The sequence below is a fragment of the Rhea pennata genome, chromosome 2 (genome assembly GCF_028389875.1).
Source record: "Rhea pennata isolate bPtePen1 chromosome 2, bPtePen1.pri, whole genome shotgun sequence".
NCBI lineage: Eukaryota > Metazoa > Chordata > Aves > Rheiformes > Rheidae > Rhea > Rhea pennata.
This window is the reverse complement of record NC_084664.1, coordinates 59,797,099-59,824,296: the sequence shown is the minus strand read 5'-3', so window position 1 is coordinate 59,824,296 and position 27,198 is coordinate 59,797,099. Positions and strand designations below refer to the sequence as shown.

Here is a 27,198-nt window from a genome sequence, read left to right as displayed (position 1 = left end):
GTTTTTTGTTTTTTTCCCCAAATATATTTTCCCACTTAGGAAAGGAATCGTCTGGAATTTGAAAATTCCTACCATCAGATGTATAACTGCATCAGAAAGATTCATACATCTAATTTAGATACAGAATATGTACAACACGACTGTATCAAAAAAGCCGACAAATGAAGATCATGATATTTCCACTTGTAACGTAGGCACTTCAGCACCCAAAAATCCTTCTGTGGTTATCTTGGAGAGAACAGCCAAAGATTATGCAGTAGTAAGGCTATTGCCATTTTGCAGACATTCATCTGCCACAGGACAGAGATTAAGGGAACTATTCATATGGCAATAATCCTGCAGGAACTTATTACGATCTTCACGAATCGGTAGTGAAATGTACTATATTACAGTTGTCATAGCCTCCAGATGCCGTGACATTACTGCCTGTCTCAGAAATTCTTAAGTGTGGACATGATGGAAGATATATGTCACATGCCTTTGCTCTCTGTCTCCAAAAGAGTATGAATAAAAATCTACCATCAGTTTTGCCTTAACTGACTCAGTGGGTATCTTGCCTTTGGTTATATTGCTTTCTTCTCTATGACTTATTTTTTGATAAATGATGTCACTTTAAGTGTAAAGACTCTTTTCCCCTTTACAGAGGACTAAATAGCTGCTTTTAAAGTGAATGTTAAAACTCCCATTGACTATGAAATAAATGGTTTATGTTACATAATAATCTATTTGCTATTACCTTCCAAGCTTATTTCTTTTCTCATGCAACTCCTCCATTAACATAGCCCTTATACATGTAATTTTTTTCTTTTCTCCCTCAAATAAGACATAGTCAGTTTTGCCCTAGAGAGAATGAAAGTCTTTTCTGAAATTAATGTCACCATTATTCACAACTAACAATACAAAGCTGGTTCTGACTCTTGTTCTGTGGTGAGCCCCTAATTCTTTCTTGGGGACTTCTAAGAGGTCTTCTTTTAGAAGTTGACCTCACAGGTCTCATCTACACAAAACACAAAAATGCCATTTCATCCCAGTTCTCAAACTTAAAGCAAAATAACACGCAGCTGGAAGGAGAAGATTGATAAAGTGTTAACTTTTTCAGAGGACTTCAGATCTATTCCTCTCTCTGGAAGTTGCCCCTATTTTTGCTTTGGTTTGCTGGAGGAGGGGGAAGAATGTGGTTTTCATCTCTGGGGCAAAAAACTAAATGTGCATCTTACAAGCATACCTCCAAAAATGAGGAACTGGAAACTATGGCAATTGGTTACAATGATTTTTGAATGAGCAGTTTAACACCAGGAACTGCTAGGAACTGTTTTTCTCCATACTCTGAGACTGATGATCAGGCTGCAATAATATACAAGGAAAGATGAGTTTTCATAGTCACTAAATACATGTTTTTACATTATACATGTTTGCACTGTGTGCAAGATGCCCAATTTCTGTATCTGAAAATGCTTTATCAAAAATGTCTAAGCCAAAGAATACATTTAATGCGAATCTACAGACTTTCAAAAAGGTACAATTGCAATACATCGGCAGCCTTGTTATTTAGGTGATGCTGCCAGAAATTGAGGTAAATTTGACCAGAAGTCTATTTTCTAATCAGCCTTTCAAAATCACTAATTATCCCAACGGCCACTTCCTTCAGTGACAGAGGGAATAGCCTGCAAATTACACTGCTTAACAGCAGTGCTTGTATTTATATGCAAATGTACGCACCTCTGTTAAGGCTAAAAAGTTTGCCCATGCCAGAGGACACCTCTACATGGAACAAAGCAGTGCTTTACACCTAGCTCCAAACGATGAAGTCTGGCACCAAACAGCAGCACAAGACAAGGTGGAAATTTCTACACAGTACTTCCCTGTTCCAGTAGTCATACCAAAGGGCTGCCTTTCTCTCTCTTAATAGTGAGATTTTAGATTTTCTTCTTCACTGCTCTGCTACTACCCTACTGAGTGAATTTCAGGGATGGTGAAAGCAATTCTTGCATCGCAAAATCACAAAGCATTTTAGAAGGGTTTTTTGGGGACAGAAGTCCCTGTGCACATAACAACATAAAATTTTATTATTAATGCTTTAATAAAAATAATTATTGAAATCACCTCTACCACAAGCAGCCCGATCCTATAAGTTTGGCTGCCTCAGTTGTTTTTTGAAGACATGTTTTAACAGTATTTTTATAGGCCTATACATTGTTTCCCTGACAGATGATTTGTCTTCTCCTCCAAAAGTATGCACTCTGTCAACCAAGCAACTTTTCATCAAATGACTGAAATCATTTTGTCAACAAACTGTCTTTTACTTTTTCTCATTTTTACTTTAAGCCTCTAAAAGCATCCTGTCATGTACCTACAGTACTTTGTCTACCTATTTCATCAAAAAATACTGCTTCCAGCTGTAAATACTTCAGAAAAGATCTCAGTTTTTATTGTTTGATTCTGCTGTTGAAAGGCATTTTTCTGTTAAAAAGAGTCATATTTCACAAAAAAGAACAGATGTTGGTTTCTTTTATCAAAGTCCTGAATTTGTATTTGAGATAAAAAGCAAGTAGATATACTTAAAAGTAAATATTTATCATGCTGCTGCAAAATTAACTGCGCTTTAGTGCTTATATATTTAAAACAGCACTGTAAAACATTTTAGCGATACAATAGTAAATGCATACTGATTAAGAGGCTGTGCACTGAATAACTACAGTGATTTAAAAAACTTCACAAGATCAGTTTCTTTTTGAGTATTAATCAACTTCTAAGAAGAGCCCACAGTTCTTAAGATAATAAATATCCCGGTGTCTTTTTACAAACGTATCTAACACCCGTGAATGCCCTCAGCACTGCACTGCCTTCACCACAGGAAGCTTGATTTGATTTCTCAACTAAATCACTGCAGCTGCCTGAAAATTCTTTGGCAGTTAAGAATGTATTTTTAAAATACGTATTTTGTTGCACGGAAATAAGAGAAATGATGTGGAAATGCTACTCTTCTTGGTTCTCATCAGTGTTAAATGAAAGTATCTAGGCTTTGAAGTATCTGTCAAAATCACAATCACTACTGGCATTTTTCTTTTTGATAGTTCTAATAGCAAAGGGCACTCATAGGCCCTAAGTCACCCAAAGAAGTCAACGGATGATATCTGCAGGACATATGGTCCTACCTAGCTTTATTCTAATTCCTGCCCTGCTTAGAATAAAAACAGAGAAATCTCAAATATGGCCTTCCAGCTAAAATATCTACAAACAAGGATACTGTATAAAAATATATATTTAGAAATAGGGTATCAGACAGCTGTCTGTGCAGGTTTGTAGACTTTATTTAAGCTCTGGCAGGATCAAATTCAAGGAAGGGCATTTAGAAACTGCTCTTAGGTTTCTTAAGACATAATAAATTCTGCCCTTAACTTGAGTAGCCTTTGTGCCACTGCTTATCTAGATTTCAAAAGAAACTCTAAATTCATATAGTAAAAGCAAACCTCTGAAAAACATGTTATATCCTTAAACAATCATGAAGATTAAAAAGAATAATTTCAAAGCAGTATTGTTGTGGATTCCAGTGTTGCCTCTCCCACAGAAGAGCAACCCACAAGCTAAGGCTACAATAAATATTTCATGAGACCCTGGGCAACATGATTAGCAGTCATGCAACATCTTAATCTATTTAAGTAAAAAGTACTTTAGTTTTAGATCTAATCTGAGATGTAAAGACAGTTTTATTTAGAAATAAAAAAGGAGGGATAATCATGGAAAAACTTACAGTAAGCGCAGCCGTAGACCTCAGTTCTCAGCCCAATCTGGCCCTCTCCATTCCAGTCCAAAGGAACTATACGTACATAGCGAGCAATAACTGGGTGTTGTAAATCATGCCGGACCACACTATCAGAATTTGTATTTCCAGGAAATGCCTAAGAGAAATAAAAATAAAATGATTATATTACATCTATCTCACATGCTATGAAAGTTTCCTGCTATGATGGGAAACATTAGATACGGAGTCCCCTGAGCACCTAGGTTATGCTGAAGTTTGTTTCAGTTCTTCCTTTGCTAATGACCAAATGAACAGTTGATTTAAGAACCATTTCACTAGGACCTCATGTCCTCTTTCTGCACAGAAGATAGGCTGAATTCCTGGAAAAGCTGCTGTGAGGTAAGAAAGCAATCCGTTCTGCATAGCTAACCTGTGACGCAGCCATTAAAATGTTAATAAAAGTGTCCCACCCAGAGCAGTCGATCTGTGGATGAAGAAGCCCATCATCAAACAATTAGATTATGTTCTCCAGTCATTTCCCTATACATGTCCCCACTGGAAAAACCTACAACAGACCTGAAACCCCCCCAATGCCTGCAATTTCCAACAGCCCAGAAATCTTCCTTTATTTTTGGTGTATTACCCACTGGGAAGTGGATATCTGGTTTCTGTCATAAGCATAGCTGTCACCTATAGCAAAGTCTATTTTTGATTAATAAAACTTTGGAAGTTAGGAAAGGACACAACAATTCTTTAGTTTTGAAAATCAGTGAAGTAAATAGTGCAAATTCTATGGGTTTTTCTACTTATTGGTAAAACATTTCATAACATCAAGCTCAAAAGTAAACAATACCTCCTAGTTAACATAATATATATTTTTTCTCTAGTCAGTTTGTGGACAATCCACTCATTCACTGAAGGCAGATGTTAGAAATAAGACTATTCTTTCACCTAACAAACTATTGCTCATTCAGTTAGGCTTAATATTTTCAGAGGAACTCTCACACCTCTTCACAGATAATTTTCAAAAGAAATTAGTGTCTTGGGACAGTGAATAGAGTAGTCATAAATGAACAGAGAAAAGTTGACCCATTGCAAGAGAGACTCTGAAAATAATCACTCTGTGCATTCTAAAAACCTATGCTTTAGCTACAGAAAAAAAATAGAGAAAAAGAGTCAGTAGTATCTATCCTTTACCACCTGAATATATCCAAGTAAACTCCAAAAACGTACTCCAGTGTACACTGAAATTAAAAACAAATGAAGGAACAACTGAAGTGTAAGGAATACTTACTGCAAAATCAAGCTATCAAAAATTTGAGAAAAAAAAATTCCAGTCGATCCTTTGGATTCAGTTATAATTATTTTTAATCGTAAGCCCAGATATTAATTATTCCACAAGAATATCTTTAATGAATACCTATTTTGCTTAGTGCTCAGTAGATCTGGTTGGTGGTTCCCTTCCTCGCTTACCTGCAAAAATGATGACATATGAGAATGGCTACTTTCTCCTTCGTTTTCCTGTAGTGCAGGGATTCACATGCTAGATGATGCCACCCCTCACATCATTGTACACCTCTTAAAATACATTAGTTAATATCTAGGAAGCACTTCAATATTCAAGTGGTAAGTGTTTATGAGGAAATTAATAGTTCTGTCTTCCGAGCTGACTAGCATACAAATATAACAAAGGACACAAGACAGGGCACGGCGAGAAGAAGAAATCCTGTTGAACAGCTGTCTGTACTCTAAGTCCTGTTCTAGGAAACAGAACTTCAGGTGGTGAATAAAGAAGTCAATCCGTAGAAAAACAAAGTAGTGTGTGAGCATACAGCATAATGCTCTGCATTACAAGAACAACTTCTCTTTGGGCATGTCCTAAATTTTTAATCCTTAGCACAACCTTAACAAAACTCTCTTAACGTAGCACTTTTAATTCACTAGAAGTATTAGAAGGAGGGAAGAGTATAGACAGGCATGATATTGTGTATATCATTTGATTAAATGATGGGTAAGTCTGATTCTTAAAATAAGAATGACTTTCTGTATCTCTTCAAACTTGGTACTCTGACATACAATTTACTGGGGTTTTTTTGGTTTTGTTTTTTATCAGAAAGATTTAGGGCTAAACCAGCAAATGTTTGCTATTTTGAGGGTTTCTATTGATATAAGATCCAGTAACATTTGCTGGATGAGATACAGAGACACAGGCAGTGGAGAATAAGGCAGCCTGGGGTGTCATCAGTTTCTCAGATAATTAAAATGCATTTTATTTAGTTTCCAGTAGAACAATATCCTTTTAAATGTAGCCTTCATTTAGATAAATGTGGTACAGTAATACACGCTCTGTGGAGAATGCAAACATCAGAGCAAAATCCATCATTGCAGGGCTGAAAAATCAATTTACAGGAGCTAGTGAATTATGTACTATTGCTGTTAAATCTGCTTTTCTGACTGAGATTTGTGCATGGGCTCAGAAAAGCAGGTTTTCATTAAAATTTGAGTTTATACAATTTGCAAGGCCCCATGTTTGCCAAGGTTAACAAACAATAAGATTTAAAAGTATAATTTAGACCAACATTATGGTGGAGATTTTTTAAAAAGGAGGTGAGTGTCTGACTGTACAATATAGAAATGTACAATAACAAAACCCCCTTAACAAAACTGTTTTCCAGGAAAAGGTGGAAATACCTCTATAAACTTCTCAAGTTGTCCACGTTTTTAATCTCACAAACTCACTAAATCAGTGTTGCCAGAAATGTGCTCTTCAGGAGCAATAGGGTTTTTCTTCAACCCAAAGAAGGAGAATGACTAGGATGGTTCACTTGGCGGTAAGATAAGCAGCATTATCTCATCAGTCCAGCTCCTGAACCCTCTATTCTACCAGCTGTTGCTCTTCTTATATCAGATCCAAACTTCCTTATTTTTTTTACATTTCAGCTCACATTGCAGTGAAGAGGTTGGGAATGTCGAGAGTTGCAACCACTCTTCCCCCAGCCAATCCTTGGCAGGGAGGCAAGGCAGTAAGAGTGAAGAAAGGCAACAAAACTTGCCTCTAGATTCTGCATAATTTATGTAGCAAACATCTCAAGAATGTTACTTAAGTCTCACAAAAGTGTTCAGTTTTCTGTAAAAGAACAATTTTGCAATACTGTTTGGTATCCTACTTTATATATACAAGTGCATTAACAAACTTGATTTTGAGAAAATGCTGTTATTATTAAGGATTAAAAAGAAATTCTTAGCATTGCAAAATTATCTCTGAAAGACAGAGGCTCAAGATTGTATGAGAAGTAGTGTCGGAAGCAAACAAAAGAGGAAGTTTTTATACTTAAGTCACAGAGGTAAAGAATAGAAGAATGTTGGACAGATACTCAGCCAAATGATGTCTGCAATTTTTAAACCTTTAGTGAAGCAGAAAAAAACCCTGCACTTCACTTTAAAAACCTACCATTTCATATTCTGCCCCACATATGCTAGAGAACCTAATTTGCTTCAGGTGCAAATTAATTTTTTACTTTATCACTTTTTTTTCACCTGATTTAATTAATTCAGATGAAGAATTCTCCATCCAAATTAATGACTTACTCAGGGACAAATATTAAAACTACTTCAACGTATGCTCTTTCTATGGGGATGTAGAAGTAGGGTGGGTGCATGGATGACATTTTTTTTCCATTAAAACAGGAAGACGGACAATTTCTTTCATGGTAATTTTTTTTCATTAGTTTAATTATATACTTACTATTACATTTCTTGACAGTTATGCTTTGTCATTGGCCTTTTAAACACAGGAGGGAATAATTTATGGGTCTGAACTAATGAAAAAAATCTAATCTTCTAGCTGCGTTCACAACAACTGTGAAAACACAATAAAGAGTCTATGTTCCATGATATTATAGCTCCATAAATGACTCTTGTACTCAGAAACAGGGCTTGTATACAGAGCTAACATTAAGAAGTATGGCATTATGAAATATATAAACATCCATAGGTAGACACAGCTATGTTTTCTTTGATGATCCTAAGGCGAATTAAGCATAGAACTGGTTAAACCTTAAAATTCCTATTTTATAGAAAATCCTGAATATTCCAAAACGTTTACAAACATTTCCAATTTCCAAAACAAATGCTGTTCCAAAAATCAGACTGATTATAAATTTGACAAGCTGACCAGTTTGTGGATGGCTGTCAGCCTTCTGCCTGCATGACAAAGAAAATCTGGAAAACATTGCCCTTTACTGGAGTTCTCCAAACTTGCGCACCATCAGGGAGCAGGTAGGTGTCAGGAGCTCTTGGCCGACAGTGCTGTGGAAGGGCAGCCCATAGGGTCCTACGCCAGGTGACTGAAATCTGGATTACGGTTCAATAAGATCAAGACGTTTCAGTGAAGCACTTGCATTTCACCACAACACCATTTTCCAAAAAAATGTAACTTCATAAAAAAATTGAGTCACGCTCTAGTTAAACACCTTGCACCTGCTTAATCACTTCTCTGCTGGATACCTTTGAAAATCCAGCCCAAACATACAAGGTAAACTGAAACAGCACAACTGGAAGGACTGGATACCAGAAAGTGTTATGAGATTGACTTCAAGGAGGAAGGGAAAAGAGGAGAAGAAAAAAACAGTAAGAAAACTAGTTGGAGAGAAAAATAGCACATAAACTGGAAAAAAAGGAATAAGTCAGAAAGTGACTGATTAAAAATTGGTCAGTTTCAGCTTAGTTTTGAGACATTCCTATATTTTCAGACCCTAAAGATGTGTGGAGTAGAAATGGGGGATAGGAAGTGGTATTTTCTTCCTCAAAGAATCAGTTCTTCATGCTGCCTGTTGAACAGCGCGATCAGTAATGCTGCAGCTTGCGCACTCTAATTCTTTCTGAAAAATAACAAGCACGTCCTTAGCGAGCCAGCTTTTCTATGGCATCCTTCATGATCATCTCACACAGAGAGAAAAGCAATACCTATATACAGTTAAAAGTTATAGTTAAAAGTAAAAAGTATTTTCCTTATCCTGAATTAAGAAATCCCCCAACAGTACCAACAACAGATGCCAGATCTCATCTTTGAGACTCGAGCTATGAAATGACCAGAGCTCCTAAAAACTCAGGCTTAACGTGGGAATAGATTAACACTCTACTGCTGCTGCTATTCGGTGCTAATAGGAAGTCACTGAACCCAGTTGTACTACCACTAATATGCAAAAAGTCCCACTTTCAGTACAACTATAAAGAACCTTACCTCAGCCACATCTCGGATAAGCAAGTTACGCAGGTATACCACTGATTTCTGAGGAACTACTCACATATTGGAGGTTAGGAACTTGGTTTAGTTGAAAAACACAATATAAGGACTACAGTTATTTCCACTACTTAAAAAGACAGAAATCAGAAAAGTAGGCTACTTAAGGCAGAAGAGCCCCCGAGATGCTTCTGCTCTCATCATACCACTTCAAGGGCCTTTAAATACAATATACAAACAAAGATCACCAAATCTATCAATCTTCTAATTTAATTTCCACTGAGAAATAGGTATTTGCTATGCATCTTGTAACTGATTTGTTAGTAACACAATTCCTGTACAATCTTGTGCTGAATATGTGAATGGGCATGCATGCATCTTTCTTGTTTGTCAGTGCTTCCTCTCAACTTTGGAGCTCACTGTCCAATTTCAATCATATTTGATGAAGAGATAGAGATCTGAATATATCGTGGGTTTTTTTAAGGATTGGGAGAAAAAAGGTGGCCAATTAACAGTTATGCATCTAGCAACTGTCTTTCAACGCATCTGAATACAAATACTCAGTGCTCAAAATATTTCCTAGAATTTTTGAAATAGAATCGTATTTTTTATCACTCCATTAAATTCTCTATTAAATCTTAGGAGGTTTATTTTCAGGCCCTAATTCTGTCTTTGTATGCTAGAAACATATTAGAATCATGTATGTATCATAATTATATGTACAATTTAATGTGGTTACCACTGCATCCAAACAGTGGTCATGACGAAGTCAATAACATGCAGGCTCTATTTGCTGCATTTTACCCTTTCACATCTCCAAGCAAAATCAAGTGATTCATCAACATAAAATTATTGATCTTATAGCATAATATGCTAACATTTTCTAAGCTCTACTTAACCATTGTTCGACTTGATCTTGTTTAGAGGGATGATTAGTTTTCATTACTTTAACAGGAGCCTCAAGAAATCTTTAAGGGTTATTCTGTTCAGAGATAGCTCCTACTGATTTGCTTTGTTCACAATTCCTAGCTAAAGTTTTTGAAAGTTGAGGACAGAGAATTGGAGAACATCTGAGAGTAACTGCATATGTGTACAGACTGGTTTTTGTTTGTTTGTTTCCCAAATCCACTTAACCCTCTTGTTCCCATAGACTTTAGCTCAATGCATTTTTATTTTAGGGGATATTATGGATGGCAGCACAGCAAAAGTAGTAACAGGCTTCTCCAGATCCAGAAACTGAATCCTGGCAATGGGCAAAACAGCTCACTAGAAAATATCTGATTCCCTTCTTTTATGTTTTACCAAACATAAAAGATGACAAATTTCCAGTACTTCTATTCACAAAATTAGCCGATACTTTAAAGACCTGCCTGAGGAACAGATTTCAACCCCTCTGGTGAACCACAGAGGGTTTGAAAGGATGACAACACATGATGAGATTTTCCAGTCTGCTTTTTTTAAAAAAAAAAAAAAAAAAAAAACACTAAAATATACATCAAATATATTCAAACAACATTAAGGTTGAGAAGTCCAGCCCTGAAAGGTTAGAACTAGTGTTTCCTGGACAGGTATTCCTGAGGATATTCTTAACGTATTCCTAAATTACATTATGACATTGGTTTATTGCCATATCAGATACTATTTATTCCCTAGAGATCTATGCTATTACAAAACTGGAAGAGACTACTGTAATTATAGAATCTTAAAAAGCAGAGATTGCAGTAGCTCCTGCAGTTTTTTCATTTTGAGTATTTTGAACATTTGTTTGAGCAACGGGGGTTAGGTTTAGCTCAGTTGGCTAGAGGGTGGTGCTAATAATGCCAAGGTCATGGGCTCGATCCCTGTATGGGCCACTCGCTTGATGGTTAGACTAGATGATCTCCAGAGGTCCCTTCCAACCCTACCAATTCCATGATTCTAAATATCAACAGCAATAGATGAGCTTGATTTGGAAATGTTTGCTGATGAAAATCTACCCTTGCCTTTCCCCAGATTTAAGATCCAGTATTTACACCTCAATCAAATTTATCCCAATACAACCTACCAGCTAGAAAATCATATTAAAACTTTGCTGTCTAGATCAAATGTTTGCTGTTGTCAACATTTTCTTACCACATGGGGGAATAGTGGTTAATTTGCTTTCGGTCTGAAATAAACTAAATAGATTTTTAGCTCTCAGACAATTGGCTTATTCAGGACATTGGCACTTCAGGGAGGACTCAGGGTTGCATAATGAGTAAGACTGTTATTTTTAAGATCTCCTATATAATTTACCTGAGAAACAGCAACGTGCCTAGTGTTCAAGCCAGTGGGCTGCCGGCTGAGCAAGGACTGTCTAAAACGAAGACAGCAGCCCTGTAGCACAGGATCTGGCTTCTGCTTGTGATGCCCCAGTGGTCCAGGTGACACTAGACAAGTAAGTTGCAGCAAACTTTTCAGTGGTACGTAGTGTACATTCCCAGGCACCCAAAATGAATGAGTACTTTTGACTTAATCTGTCAGTGTCTTGGCTCCTCATATAAAAGAGGGAATAAAAATCCATTCATTTTATGGGGTTGTAAAAATAAAATAATACTTATTAAGCAGTTAGTCAAGTATTCACATAGGCGCCTAAATTAGGAGACTAAGCTTTTTGTGGTCACTGAAGCAAAGTGGGAGATAGGAACTGAATTAAAAGCTTGCCACTCTTCACTGACTACACAGTAAAACATAAATTTTCCTGGGTGTAATATAAATGTATTCTACAAAATGGAGAATATAATCCACAACATAGTTCTAAGAGTTGCCAAGTGATTGATACTTTTTGAAAGAAAAAGAATACAGAAACAAGTGTGAAATGATTACAGGTGCAGAATAAACCCTGCATTTCTCACCAGGAATTATGAGGTTGTGTTCATTAAAAGGCAAAAATTACTTTTTCTACACCTACCTCTGCAGAGAGGGAGAGATGGAAAGAATGCGTTTGCAAATGAACCAATTGCAATTGCAGTCGTTTTTGAAACCACAACAGGCCTCTGACCACCGGCTGCTGGGCTACGGAGCAGGAGCAAGTGGCATGAGACCTCGACTGGAGAAGAGGAGCAAGCACAGATGTACTCACTGTGGCCCTTGCTTTGCTTTCCTCTCTAGTACAATTTTCTCTGCCCTTGATAGAAGCCTTGTAACTTCAGTTTATAGCTATATTGTAACTTCAGTTTCTAGCTATAAATCAAAATGATCATTCTTGCTGTTTTACTGTTCTCCCTTTGTGAGTGATAAGGAGATTAGTGTGGTCAATTTTTAAGATAAACAGTTCTCAGAGATGAGCTACCATCCTTATGCGAAATCATACAAATGTCCAAAGATTACTTATCAGATTGGTTTAATTCCACCCAGACTAGTACAGTCTAAAGAAACAACCCTTTACCGGAATGTGCGTCATGTATGAAGCAGTCTGTCACAGGAATACATTCGTGAATCGTGCTGCAGAAAAGAACGGGGAATTAAGTCTCGTTATGGTTTATTAAATACTGGAAGATTGAAGTTACTGTTTTATATTGAGATAACAATGAATAGACTTTGAAGGCAAAAAAATTAAACAATAAAGTGCCTTTTTCCAGTATATTTTCAGTATCTGTTTATTGCTGAGATTCCGGTAAGTCACTAATAGTATTACAGTAATCTGTAACTTAGATGGGCTTCTCAATAATGAGAAGTGAGACTGCATAACAACAAAATAATAAGCTGTTTTTGAAACATGTCCAGCTGTCTTTAAAACATATTAAAATATTTAAAATACATTAAAAATAACAGAAACCTGAAAAGCATGCCTCTGAAATCATCTTACATCTTTTTTTTTTGTTTGTTTTTGCACATTTCTCAGTTGTGATTTTTATGAAAAGAAAACAATAAATGTATAATATTAAAGCAGAAATTATCAGGTAATGTCTAGAGAAAAGAGGGGGAAAAAGGAAAATTATTACTACAGCTATTTAACATTCTAATGAATGCCTTGGTTTGGAAGAGAATAGAAGAAAATGGGAGAAAATAAAAATAGCATACCTACAATGCTGTGCAAGCACTTAAGTCAACAGTTCCAAAGGTTGGTGAGGTTACCAAAGGTTATTAGGACATAGAAAAGCCTTGGCCACTTTTCCCCCTATTTGCCCTCAGCAAAGCCCATGCCCTGACAATCACTGCCTTAAATCAAAGTCCTAACCAGTACGATCTTCATGATGGAAAGCAGCTCTTTGACCAGGAGATAAGCAAAAGATTATAAACCTAATGTAAATATGGAAAAGATCAATTAAAAGAAAGTGCATCTTTTCTAAAACTCAGAACAAGGCTAAATGAGGTCTGAGGCCAAAGAATCCAAAGAAAAACTGCAGGCAAACACAAGTCTCCTGTGTCAGGAAGAATACTTGGAGTAAGACACTGCAGAATAATCCTTTTAAACTGATCAAACCAGTATTATTGAGAAATTCCCAGAGGCAGAATTATGTTCCTTGGCAGTTTTAAAACATGCTCACCTGTCCTTCACCTTGCACTTAGAAATTGCTCAATTTCCTAGGAAAAGGACAGTGCTGTTTCTGAAAAATTACGAAAAGTGTTGCAAGACTATTTTTTAACGGGATGTGCAAAGCAATATGAGAACAGTTACAAGTTACCTCTTTCCTAAGGGATTTCCTTCAGGTAACTTCTTATTAAGGATCATCTAAATTTTGTTTTGCTACAATGTGAACTACAGAGGGATGTGGGGAGGACTGCAGAATATTTTGTCTCTGCTTTAAACCACTGGTTTAGACATGGTGAAAGGGTCGCTTATCCTTCACACAGAAAATGCCCAATACCCACATCAGAAATTAAGAGTATGAAGTAATCTGCAGTTGGAGACATTGAAAATTTAACAGACCGTTAAATGTCTTAAAAAAGCAGACAACAATAGAAGAAAAGATATTGAAGGAGCTATTTTTGTTCTAAGATATAGAATGTTATTTCATCTGATTATTACCTAGCCAACTTTATTCTTTCAGGAGTTCTTTCAGAGGTTATTTCTTCCTTTGACAGAGATAACACATCTCCATAATTTCCCTATAATGCTGTTTCATGCTTGTTTACATCAAGCACACTGTTTGGGGGATTCAGAAGTTATGAAACTGATTGAATAGCCATCTTTTAGGTCAAATGCCGTCAAGCAAGCATCAACATCTGAAATACAAGGAGTTCTGTATGTTGGAAACCTTGCTGAATAACTAGCAAAGGTGAATCCGTTTAAAGAAAGAAAGAAAGAGGGAAGGATTTTTAATCTTTTTGATCACCTGATCCAACTGTATGCTTTCCTTATACACCAAATGACTTAAACTGTTATGTTATATCATCGTGGAAAAATTAAAGGCATTTAAAAAATCCCTAGTGGTTCTGGGGCTCCACTAATTTAGCTTTATTCATAGGGACTGGGTTAACCGTTGGGAGACTAATTTCGCCTCATCTCTCCAAGGGTAATAAATTGCGAATAGCTATGGCCCACTGGTGCTGGGGTTACCAGAACAACTCCTCAGTGTCCTTGCTGCGTAGAAGTTTCAATTTGCAGCAGAAGGCCCTTAAAGAAGATGGTTTAGTTCAATTTCTTCTCCACCCTCCTGTGCAAAGAGATTATCCAACAGAATCCGGACTGTAGAAAAAGTTTTTTTTCCTACTTCTAGCGACTTTTAACTTCCCCCAAGCAACCAACCTGACCTTCTTTAGCAAAATTGAAGCAATAAACCAAGTTTCCAGTTATTAATTGCATACAGAAAATAACTGGGGGGGGGGGGGGGAGCAAGGGAAGGGGAAGAGGAAAAAAAGCAGCCTAAACAACAGTCCCTTATGTTGTCTCTCTCAAAGTTTTATCCCAAATGCATCATTTTTTTTTTAATCTTTGTGAATCATTTGCTGTATTTATTGTACCAAGGCATCCATTTGGGCACAGCAAAGCAAAGCAAAAATTTCACATAAAGCCAAGTATATCAAGAACTCTACTTTGATTTCAGATGTACCTAACATCTTTGTTCAACTTGTACTGGCCACTTGGGAAAACTAATCCTCAGCCTCTACAACATGGAATTGTTTTAATAGAGGCGGGGAGAGGGGAACAGCTATACAATAAATTTCATTTTTGTAGCAGATGACTCATCCCTTTCAGGTACTTTTCACATTTATTAATGAATGCACTATAAAAAACAAGCATAGTGAGAAGGTCATCATAAAAAGAAGGCTGTAATGGCCTGATATAAAAGTTGATAAATTATTTAATTATTGTTACCATGTCTAATTTTCTTAAGTCCCTCAGCACTGTCACAAAATAGTGGCAAAGCACTAGAAGAAAAGAACAAAACCAATCTAGTAAACCTATGTTTTGCGTTTGGTTCTGCCACCCTCCATAACCCTAAATGATAACATGCAGGGATTTATCTAAGCAAAGCAGCACAGCTGAGGAGAAAGGAAGGAAGATTCACAGTGGAAGGTTTGTGGATTTGGGTTCACATCTGAGGGCCAGGGAACTTGAATACAGGGTGCCCTCAGGCAGATTACTTCCTTGTTTCTTCTTTTACTCCTTCATCACTATTTCACAACATGGAAGCCTACTCAAAAGATGTGAGACTAGACATACAAAAGCTTCGTATTTGAAGATCATCCAATCTAATTAATTACCCAAGGAAAAAAAAAGTTATAACTAGTCTTGGAGTCTGGATATCCTGATTTCTTTCTTAATCACAGCATCTCTTTTTCCTTAAACTTTATATTTTCTTCTCTTTATTTTTAAATATAAATACCATAAATGTTAAAAATGCTTTACAGAATAGATCTAATCAATGCAAACATAATACATACAATCAATGAAAGCCAAGAATGACTTTGTTTTATATTTTGTAAATACAAAGGAAAATTAGTTTGTACCAAAGTTTAGTGACCTAGATGCATAACAATAGAAAGGAAAAGAAGACCGAAAATGCAAAGCAATGTTAGTCATTAAAAAAGACCTAATGAAACTGGCTATTTACTATGTATATTAAGATTTGTAGAAACTAAAATATAAACACGCAGTTTAGCTACAGTAGCGCTAGCTGTGAGGAGAACAGATTCTCTCATCCCACCGTAGCTCACTGTAGTTTCTCATATGCTTGCTTATCATAACCTGCTCCCAGATATATCTGCTCTTTGTTGATGTGCATTATCCCTTCACCTAAATTCCAAGAGACACAACTGTGTCATATTATTGCTAGATCCTCCCCACCCACATGCTGGATTTTTTTTTAACCGATAGATGGAAGACAATTCATAAGATGAACTGTAAAATGATTTAATGGCCTAATTTGCATGCAACAGAAACTTCCTAAATTTAATTTTAAGCTGTGTTGTAAATCTTAGGGGAATGAACATTTAGAGTTAATTGATCACCAGTTGTTTGCAAGTCACTTTTTTTCCACAGAGCATGGGGAATTTTATCTGAGTCAGATATTTATTTATTTTTGGCCTGGGAGCATGCTTCCCTGAAAAAGGAAGCAGTGAAATTTTGATTTTTGTCTGCTTTATTGCAGGCTCTTGATCATATCAATGAGTAGCAGTGAGAGCCTTTATCAGAACAGAATAAAGAGCAAGGAAAAGTTAGATGTCAACAGAGCAGACCCCTGCCTTAATAGCTTCATATGTTATTCTAGTGGGGTAAAAACAGAAGATGGAAAGAAAGATCTTTATTCCTGTGGCCTGCCACTTGCTCTACCTTATGAACTTCCCAGTGGATTTTCAGCAGTACAAGAGAAACAACATGCATTTTTCCGCCTGTGCAAAGGCCAATGAACCTCAGAAAAAGTTCGGTGGATATACAGTGAATTTTCTTGTCATACTCTTTTTTTCCTTCAACATTTATCATCTGGACATTGTCATCTTCCAGGACTGGCGAGTGTTTTTACTATCACCAGCATTTTCAGCGAAGACTCCAGGATCTTCACTATTGATATGTTGCTCTTTACTACTCTGGTGCATATCCCTGTCCCTGCAATGAATATAAAATAGAAACCAACACTACTCTCTGTGGATATGTTTAGGCAAGAAGAGTGGGAAGGCCAAGGAACAGCGAAAGATGGTGGCTAATCTAGTTACTTGAGAGTATTTTGAAACAACGTCCGTAAGTGTTTAGAGCAAACGTGGTGCTCTTCAGAAGGAAGGAGCCACAAGAGCGTTGCTCTCTTTCTCTGCGGTACTGAGGCAGGTACCTGCAGCACAGAGCTGTACAGTGGTTTGATAAAGCTCTGTAAATACTTGCAGTAGTACAAGTGCCAAAGCCAGGACCCTGACGGCTGGAGTGATGTTTTGTTGCTTACTTACTGTTTGAACTTAGACTGACAACCCAGTGTCTCTGAGGCTTGTCTGGTCTGTAGAACGGAGATAATATTCTCAGAAGTGTTTTCTGAGAATTAATTAGCTATTATTTATGCACAGATCAAAAAAAAAAAAAAAAGTCAATGCACCTTGTTTTTCACATCCCTGCTCACTTAACAAATCAAATGACAGAGACTCATTGACTTTTATGGCCAAAAGGGAGCATTATGATAATCCAGTCTGGCCTTCAGTACACACAGACTGCAGACTCCTATGCAGTCATTCAAGTAATGAGCTCTCAGGCTGAGCTATAGTGCAACTTTTACAAGGTCATGCAGTCTTGATTCTTAAGACTGAAAATGATGGAGAATCTATCACAGCTCTCAGGAGGCTGCTCCAATGGCTAATTGTGTTCAGTGTTAAAAATATTCCTTATTTCTACTCAGGCTGTCTGGTTTGAGCCTCCAGTCCCTGGGTCTCATTATGTCTTTTGCTCTGTATTAAAGAATGTTTTATTATCACGAGTAACTTCTCCTGTACAAGTACTGGGCAAACTGGGATTAGATAATAATTATGCTTCTATAACACCAAAATATCAGATAGTTAAGACAAAGTAATAGTTTGTGATACCAACCAATGATACCTTGAATTTTTGTGACTCAGAAAGAACTTCAGCCAGCACTGAAACAGGTTACAGAATGCCAAAGTGATGCTGCCTGGCAGAATCTGTACAGGTATGCTTTTAAAGACATTAGTTCATATTTTGTTATTTTTTTTTCCTCCATCCCTGGTGCATATTCAAACCAGACTAAAGTAACAGCATGGATTTCCATTCATCTTTTGTTAAATTCCTTTTCTTACTGTGTCACCATCTTAAATGTCTGGATCCAATCCCTTCTTAAACAGGATCACTGAAATGTTTCCAATTACTGCTCATATTATATTTTATCATCTATCTGGGATTGCTATATTGTATTGCAGCAGAAAACTTTCAAGCAGTCTCCACTATGCTTCATATAAATTCAGCTGTGACTTAACTCACAATGACACAGGCAATGCAATAACACAGTAACCAATATTTCCATTTTAAAATTGTCTTGCCTCTTTTAGTAAAATACTATCAGTTCAGGTAATCTGTGTGCAATCCAAATAGCTCAGAATAACTCTGGTACAAATGTTAAATAGCTGTCATATAAATATACCAGAATGCATGGTGAATATCCAGCTTTTGGGAAGAATGTTACAAAAGTTCAATGCATCTTTGAGTAAGGATGCTTTTTTTTTTTTTTTTTTTTTTTTTTTTCAAACAGCCCATTTTATACGTACACATACACAACACAATTGTTTAGCCTTGTTAGTCTAAGCTTGCTTAGGGAAGAATAACACATTTTAGATGGAGAGGAAAGCAAGTTGGAGAGAAAGCAGCAGTGATATATCCTTGTTTTCGGCAGCTTTTCATAAATTCTCTTGGGAAGCCAACCGAGCTTCATTGAAGGGAATGAATCAATGGTCCTTCATAAAGAGAAAATCAATTAGAAAGTCATTACCTGAAAATTAGCACTCAAAAAACAAAATTCCATTTTAAAGCCAATTAGACTATATGTCAGTACTAAGTTGAATTGCACTTGCATTGATGTATGCAAAATGATGAACATCCTCCATCTGTAAGGAATGTAGAGAGTGAAAAATTAAAGAACACGTTTGTAGATACTATTGAATTTATTTTTGCAAGCTATCCAGAGCAGCAGGTGAATATACTGGGCTTTATAATAGCTTTACATTGTATTTCTCAAGTGTTATTATTGGAATTATAGCACTTCAAGAAACCTCAATTTTGCTTGTCATCATATCAATGGGTAGGAAGACACAATTGCTATCGTGAAAAGTGGAGAGAGGGCTGAAGGTAGACTAAGTACTCCACTAGCTGCTTTCTCCCAATAGCTTGCCATAGTCCTGGCATGATTTGTGTTTTGGAAGGGCAAACAGTGCTAGAAATTTGAAAAAGAGCACCTCTTAGAAGAGCTAAAATCTGTCCCTGGGGCTGTCATGGGCCAATCAGTTCTACTTGTCTCCTGAACTCCAGGAGTTGGGCTAACCCATCATAAATGGTTCTGCAGCTCAGGGCTGGGAGCTCCAGCCCTGGAAAGAGCCGGGTGCCCCTCACCCTAGGGTCTGCTCTGAGCAGCAAGAGGCATCAGGAACATCTTCCTGCAGCTTCCAGAGCCAGAGCAGCAGCCAGGGAAGCTTGCACAGCCACATCATACTGTTTTTGCAGGGATGGAGGAACACTCTGCTCACATCTGCCAGTAGAGATGCAACCTTGAATATCAAAGATGAAAGCAGAGGAAACAAGACTCAGAAGCTTGAATTCGTTACAGAAGATAAGCAGATCTTAAATGTGTACTTAATATTGTGCATGCTCTGAAGTATCATTAGCTTAAATAGCTAAAACGTATATGCCATCTTGATCAGAGATGCTTTCCTCAGTTGGAGGACTGAGGACTTATCTTCGAGGGCTCAATTTGGGCGCTAAATTGAAGTGCCTACTGCCATCTGAGATGCGCTAGAATAACTGAGACATCTTCATCAGCCAAGCAGATGTGACACTGGAGCTGTAGGAGGTCTAAGAGGAGCCAACAGTGGGTGGCCAGCAGCATGCTGTTGGTGGTGGTGGTGGGGGGTTTCAGCTGGAGCTAGATCCTTAAATTCAGGAACCAGAATTGTACCCTAGATGCCTAGTGCATATCTGTCTGACTATGATTAAACATGCTTAAATGTTACCTACTTATCTTCTAGCACCATAAACACAGTTCAGAGACTAGCTACCTAAATGTACTGATAGTAGTTATTTGTACATTAGAAATCAGGTATTCTAGGCCACAGGAACATACAGAATAGAAAGGTCATATATAAATTTAAAGAAAAAAAACAGGAATACTAACTTTTTTTTTTTTTTTTCTGTCTTTAGATTCAGTGATGACAGAAGAGTAGAGCTTGAGAACAAAAAAAGAGAAAATCCTATTAGATTACATTTACCAGGGAACTTTTGCTTTGGATCCACAAATTAATCACTGTATTTGGTTTTACAGAGTCAAGTAACATGGCTCAAAGCACTTTGCAATCCATCCTTAATTCCAAAATGCAGCACAACAAGGCTTATCATTTTAAAATGCTGACCCAGATCTATGGAGTGGTACAAAAAGAGAAAAATAGAGAAGTTACACATAAAAAATGAATGAAAATAATACACAATGAACGTGTTCAGTAAATTTGAGACTCTTACCAGATTACTATATTCGGGGAAACCAGAACCAATGCATACTATTTTCTTATTGTCCTTAATTTAATCAATATCTAACAAGACCTATTTTTAATCTAAAAATGGTAACACGGTATATTTTTATACTACCTTTTCACAAGTGATAAAAGACAGTGATTAAATCAAAATAGACTATAGAAGTCAGATATTAATGTAACATAGATGACAGGTATTAAAGAGGATATATGAAAAGTTTTCATAGAATCACAGAATCAGTAAGGTTGGAAGGGACCTCTGGAGATCATGCAAGTCCAACCTCCCCACTCAGCAGGGTCACCTGGAGTGTGTTAGACAGGGCTGCATCCAGGTGGGCCTTGAAGATCTCCAGCGAAGGAGACTCCACAACCTCTCTGGGCAACCTGTCTTTTGAATGTTCATTTGCTCTAGTTCTTTAGGTATAGGTCCAAACAGCTCCAGTGCATCTTAGCAGTATACCCTGCCACATAAGCTATTACCTGTGTTTAGGAAAACTCTTCTCACTTACTAGTGGTGCTCCCAAGACGAGAGATTTTAGGATTTTTACTAGCACAAAGATTGAGTACCCTATCTTTACTCCATCAGGTCAATCAGTAAGTCAGCTCTGCTCTCTATGCATGTCAGCTGTAAATGAGAAAGCTGAGGGCTGACTTCTTGCATATTTGTGGTGTTAAGGGGAAGAGATCTGTAGCAGTAAAGGATGGGAATGTACAAGAAGCTGGCTCTAATCACAGCTGTGCAATACTGTATTCCTGAAAGGGGAACTAAACCTTTAGGGCTCCACTGGAAATTGCTATGTGGAGTTCTAAGTATGCAGTTCCCTTTGACAGCTACGTCTTGACACAATGTTTGAAAATATTTGAGTTACAACCAGTAACTACCAAAGTCTGGACTGGGGCTAAATCAGCAAAATAAGTTTCAGGTAGAAACACAGAGAGTATTACCTGCAGACAATCTTCAGTGGACTGGGCAAGAAGTACTGAACAGAATTAACCTTTTGCTACCACACAAAAATGAAGAGACTAAGAAGAAGAGCAGAGGTGTTATATTGCGAGAACGGGTATAAGAGATAAGGTGTTAGCAAAACAAGCGCTCAGATTTTGTTTTCCACAAGGTCACCAAAATTGGAAATAGAGTGCAAAAGCAGAATAGTTAATAGGAAAGAATGGATCAGAGTAGAAATGACCATGTGAGAGGTGAAAATAAATCCTGAAGACACAGTGTCAGACATATCTATAGAGATTAGGTAGTCTTTACCCAAAACAGACTGAAGGAGTTGATGCATGAAATGCTAAGTTCCTTAGCCAGGATTTATAAGTATCAAATTGGATCAAAATGGAGTGGGAACAATAAGGGGATGGGAAAAAAAAACCCAGGGACTGGCAAAAAGACTACATATCACCAAAATACATTTTGAAACAAAGAAACAAAATAAAAGGCAACTACAACAGACATAATCTGATCTGATGTGTATCTTCCTCAAACATAATTATTTTTCATTTTTTAAATCAAAGATGGAATATTTACATATATATGGATACAGTGTATTGTTTAGTATTCATTTATGGGAAATTATTAATTTAGATGGCGAAGATGGAAAAATAGTACAGGATTTGCATGGACTGTAAAAGATATCAAAAGCCATCAAAATGGGTACTGTGGTGTGTAGATTAACTTACCACACTTCTCTGTGAAAAATTAAAAAGTACAAACCATCATGAACTCTGGCATATTGAACACACAATCTCAACAAGACAAGCCAGAATGTAGTTTGAAGCATTTCAGCTACAAAAGAGGAAGCAAAACGAATAATAAATCTTTCTTCATTGAAAGCAAGCGGCCTGGCAGACACTTGGTAAGCCCAGCAGATGACCAGGCTATAAAGGAATACGAAAGGAAAGCCACGACAAAGAAGTCAAATCAGTTCTTTGCATCAGTGCTTTCTGGGGAAGAAACTGGGGTGCTCTCCCTCTTCTTTCTGAGGGACTTTGTCCAGATGGCTCTGAAGTGGAAGTGCCAGTAAAGCAGGCTATAGAACAAACAGGGAAAATGAAAAGTAACAAATCACCAAGGCCAGGCAATATTCACCCATAGGTCCTAAAGCAACTCAAGGATGAAATAGCTGAATTATTAACAATGGTGAATACCTTCTTGTAGACAACTGCTTTGGTGCCTAAGCATAGCAGGGTAGCAAACGGAACGACATTTTTAAAAAATTCTCCTCAGGAGAGCCAGGGCATTACAGAGCAGTAAGCTTGCCACCTGTAACAGGCACGAACTACAATAAAGAATTACCCTGGACACCTGGCTAATTGCTTGAGATCTGCTTAAGAAGAGTCCACTTGGCTTTTACAAAAATTCTTTCATTACAAACCCACTGAAGTTCACTGAAAGAGCAAATACACATCTGGATAAAGGTGATCTGCTTATAATAATCAATTAAGACTCCCAAAAGGCTTTTGATAGCATCCATCACCAGAGGTTTATAAAGTAACTAAGTGGCTATGGCATAAGAGGGAGGATTGTTTTGCCTCAAATGGCAAAATAATTGGTCAAAAATTAGATTTCTAATAGTGGAACTCGCCACTGGAGTCCTGCCAGGCTCTGTGCTGAGACCTCTCAGTGTTCAGCATACTTATAAACTAGGCAGAAAGAGGGTAAGCGGAGTGATAAGGAAGTTTGTTTGATAATACTAAATTATTTAGAGTGGTAGGGGTGAGAGAGCACAGTATGAAGAATTGCAGCAGGATATATCTTGTGAGCCTGAATGACTGAAATTAAATGTAGATAAATGTAAAGTGACACACAGGGAAAAAAACTATGCTAATTTCACGTAAAAATGATGAGCACTGAGCTAACCATCACTATTCAGAAGAGAGACTTTAGGGTTATAATAGGTAGTTCCATGAAACAGTCAGCTAAGTTCTCAGCAGTCATGAAAAAGTAAATTAAATGTTAGGAGTAGAGACTGAAACAGAAAATATAGCTATGCCACTAAATCCAAATTCAAGATTCACCTATGTAACTTAACATCTTGAACTTAATATGAAGTTCTGTTTGCCTAGGCATAAAAAGAATATACTGGAGGTAAGGAGTAAGGCTTCTGAATGAGGAACAACTGAATGAACTATGAGACTACCTGGAAAAGAAAATTACTTAGGAGGGATGTGCTGTAGGTCTACAAAATCGTGACTGATATGGAAAGAAGTGTAGAGGGATCAACTGTTCACATACTCTTCCTGGAGAAAAGAAAAAAAAAAAATACTAGACATCCAAGCTAAGTTCAAAACAAACAAAAGGTGTAATACTCAACAAAGGGGTAGCAGACCTGTAAAACAAACAAAAAAGTGTCGATACTGAAAGCTTACATAGGATTACAAGTAGAAACTGGACAAGTACGCAGGAAAGAATCCAGCGAGGGTTACTAAATGCACAAAACCACACATGACTCAATAAATCTTCAAGCTCAAAATAATTAAAAGATACAAGAGTATTACAGGGACATATCACACACGTTCCCTCCATTTCTGTTTTTCCCAGACATTTCCCTCTGAACAGTGCTGGAGACACAATAGATGGATCTTTCATCTGAGTCATGACCATGCTTAAGCTGTTTTGTTTTCTTCTTTGCAGTACAGGCATGTTTTAGTCCTATATAGTAATTGCAAAGGCAAACTTGATCTTGATATATTTCAATTTGATATGTTTCAAACATGCTATTTCCATCCAGAATAAGAAAATATTAATGCCAGTGCAAAAGGCACTGGAAAGTATCCTTCTGCATAGTAGGGGTATTTCATCTTTATAGCCATGAAACATTAAATTGGTATATAAAAAAAATTACTTAAATGAAGCAGGGAAACAGAGTCTGCAGGGAAAGAGTCTGAGAGAGAAATTAAAGTGCTTGCAAATTTTACACATGCAAAATTTTAAAAAAATATGACTTCTATTTATAGAAGCATCAAATAAATGCTAGTGAGTCAAAAGATAAAGGTGATGAAAGATGCAATAGTTCTAAAATTGATCATGAATAACAGTAAGCTGGAAATTAGGAAAAGGTTTCTGACCATCAGCAGGGGTGAAGTTCTGACAAAAACAATTTCTTAGCAATGCTAAGAAATGCAGCTCAGAAAGGGAGTCTAAATTTGTATATGAGGAATTATACAATGTAGTTGCTAGCTACAGCACAGAACTGGATATGATCACCTAAAAAAGTCTCTGGCAGTCCCATTTCCAACATTCATAGGGATTTTCTTAATTGAAGCTTAAAAATAATTTAAAAGATATTCTATAATGTCACTTTAGAGAGATTCAATAACATTTATGATTGGATTGTGTCAGAATGCTTCAACAAACTGGGAAACCTATTTCTGTCAGGCTGCTAGCTGCTCTTTCGATCACAGTTACGGAAAATTAAACAGGACAGTTGTCAAGTACCAGGCTGCTCGATGTTTAATTCATGTGCACACACCTACTCCAGCAGTTTTCAACTTTTGCTACACTACAGGCTGCTTCCCAGAAGTTGACTCAATGTGCAAAGTGAGAACGCTAGTGTGAACTTGACCCCTGAAAATGAGTTTGTATTCCTAGAATAAACATTCTGACATCCTACAAAACAAAATCATGTATTTTTCTTGTGATTGACACAGAATAATTTAAATGAATATCTACAATTCTATTTTTCTTAGTTCCAGGGAAATGTACACTCTTCAAAATAGTTAACTCCAACATAGTTCTCTTAAATGTGGGATACCAGCAATGGTCCAGAAGCCAGTCCTAGCACACCGAAACAAAGCAGGTTTCCCACTCTGCTTCCCATGAGCTCCAGTACCATCCACTGAAGGTTTTACTCTAGTGAGTAAGCATGGAGGTACATCTGGTCATGAAAAGGGAAAGGCCACAGTACATGGGTACCTCCATAAGAGCACACGTAGAGCGCACTCTACTAGAATAGTTGGTTGTCGTTACTCTTAGCCACTAACAAACAACCTGATTCATATCGGGAACTTGGACTTTTACAGTGATCGATATTCATATTCAAAATATCCATGCACATGTCAATGTAAGAAAATTTCTGACCCTTTGCCTTGCTGAGATTTGCCTAGGGACGGGCTTCTCTTCAGACAAAGTCCACAGGCCAGCTTGCACCAGTGACAAGCATTGCTGCTGCCCAGGAGAGACCAGGGAAGGAAGGTGCAGTTCTTGGGAAAAGGAGAGAGGCAGCCCCTGAAGCCAAAGGAGCTGCCTCGGAGAGAGGTTAACAAGCCGGTTGTGGCTCCTGGGGTGATATCCGCAGGCTGTAAGGAGGAAGAAAAAGCCGCCAAAGGCACACAGGAAAGCTGTCAAGCAAGGACAAATACCGGGGATGAGAGAACTAGAGTGAATACCAAGCGGGCAAAAATGAATGTGCAAATTCACCTTAGTAAATGTGAGTAAAAACTGCACTGACATGGATGACAATGAATACTTTAAATCAGAGGAAAGAGCAGTAGGTAAGTCATGCCTATTATTTAGCTAGGACCCTATCCTGAAGTTGGGATTATGAAAGTCTTTCATTCACACAGATTAGATTTTTTTTTTCATTTCTTTTTATATGCCCTAGACTATAAAAGATGAATGTCAAAGTGCAATTTTACATTCCTATACTTCTAATTTCCATATTATTATTTTCCAATTCAAAATTTTGCTTCCTGTCATGGCTCTACTTTTTTAAAAGCAAAAATGATCATTAAACGTAATTTCTGCTCTACACAAGTTTGACTTTTCCTTGACACCAATATTTTTTTCCATACAAACCTAGAATAGTAGTAGTAGTAGATGACACTGTTTTTTTTTCTTTTTTTCAGTTACCCAGTGTATTTCCAGTTCCCAGGTGTAACTCCAGTTCCAGACTACACTGTGCATTACAAGCTACTTCAATACGTTAATGGACAACAACCAGCACTTTTACAAGGGAAAAGAATACCCTTCTCTTCTCAGTCACTTAAGCTTTTGCAAGGAGAATGTTAACACTTGAACAAATTTCCAAACTGCTCCAGGCAGTATGATAGGAGGTAATTCTAACATGTTTCAGTACATTAGGTTTAAGGAATAATACTTACTTCTTGCCTCTAACATTGTACAAGTCACTGTGCTAAAATAAACCACTGGGCTTAAGGAAGATTTGACATTTCTGTAATAGTAAGCCATATTTCATATTTCCAGCTATGTCCTTATGTATTGTATGCAGTCGTATTGGTTGTTCATCCATATTTGTGTACCAAATATCATTAAAAACACCAGAAAGGTCTAGTGTTTAGTTGAAAAAGCATTAAAATATCAGGGAACTTCTATGCATTTTGTGATTTGAAGATAAGACTATTTATTTGGTTCCCCAAATAGTGTATTGGAAGCTTGACAAAAAGGAAGTATATTTTTACAATGTCTCACATTCTTGGTTTTTAGAGAAGGTTTTCACTTTTATTTTTTTTGGTATTTTCTATTAGCACAAACTTTAAAAGTGCAGTTATGTTTCTCCATTTTTACTAAACCTCATCAAAACTAGACGCAAGAAGCGTCTATAATCTAATGTTAAACAGTCTA

The 27,198-nt window shown here is 37.1% G+C and overlaps 1 protein-coding gene across 1 annotated transcript in view; it reads right to left on the bottom strand.

Annotated features, from left to right (window-relative positions):
• Window positions 1-27,198, bottom strand: part of CNTNAP2 (contactin associated protein 2) — a 1,099,877-nt gene that overhangs the window by 625,845 nt on the left and 446,834 nt on the right. The window contains exon 4 of the mRNA XM_062569605.1: window positions 3,752-3,899. Coding sequence (XP_062425589.1) covers window positions 3,752-3,899 — 148 coding nt within the window. The remainder of the gene's footprint in view (window positions 1-3,751; window positions 3,900-27,198) is intronic.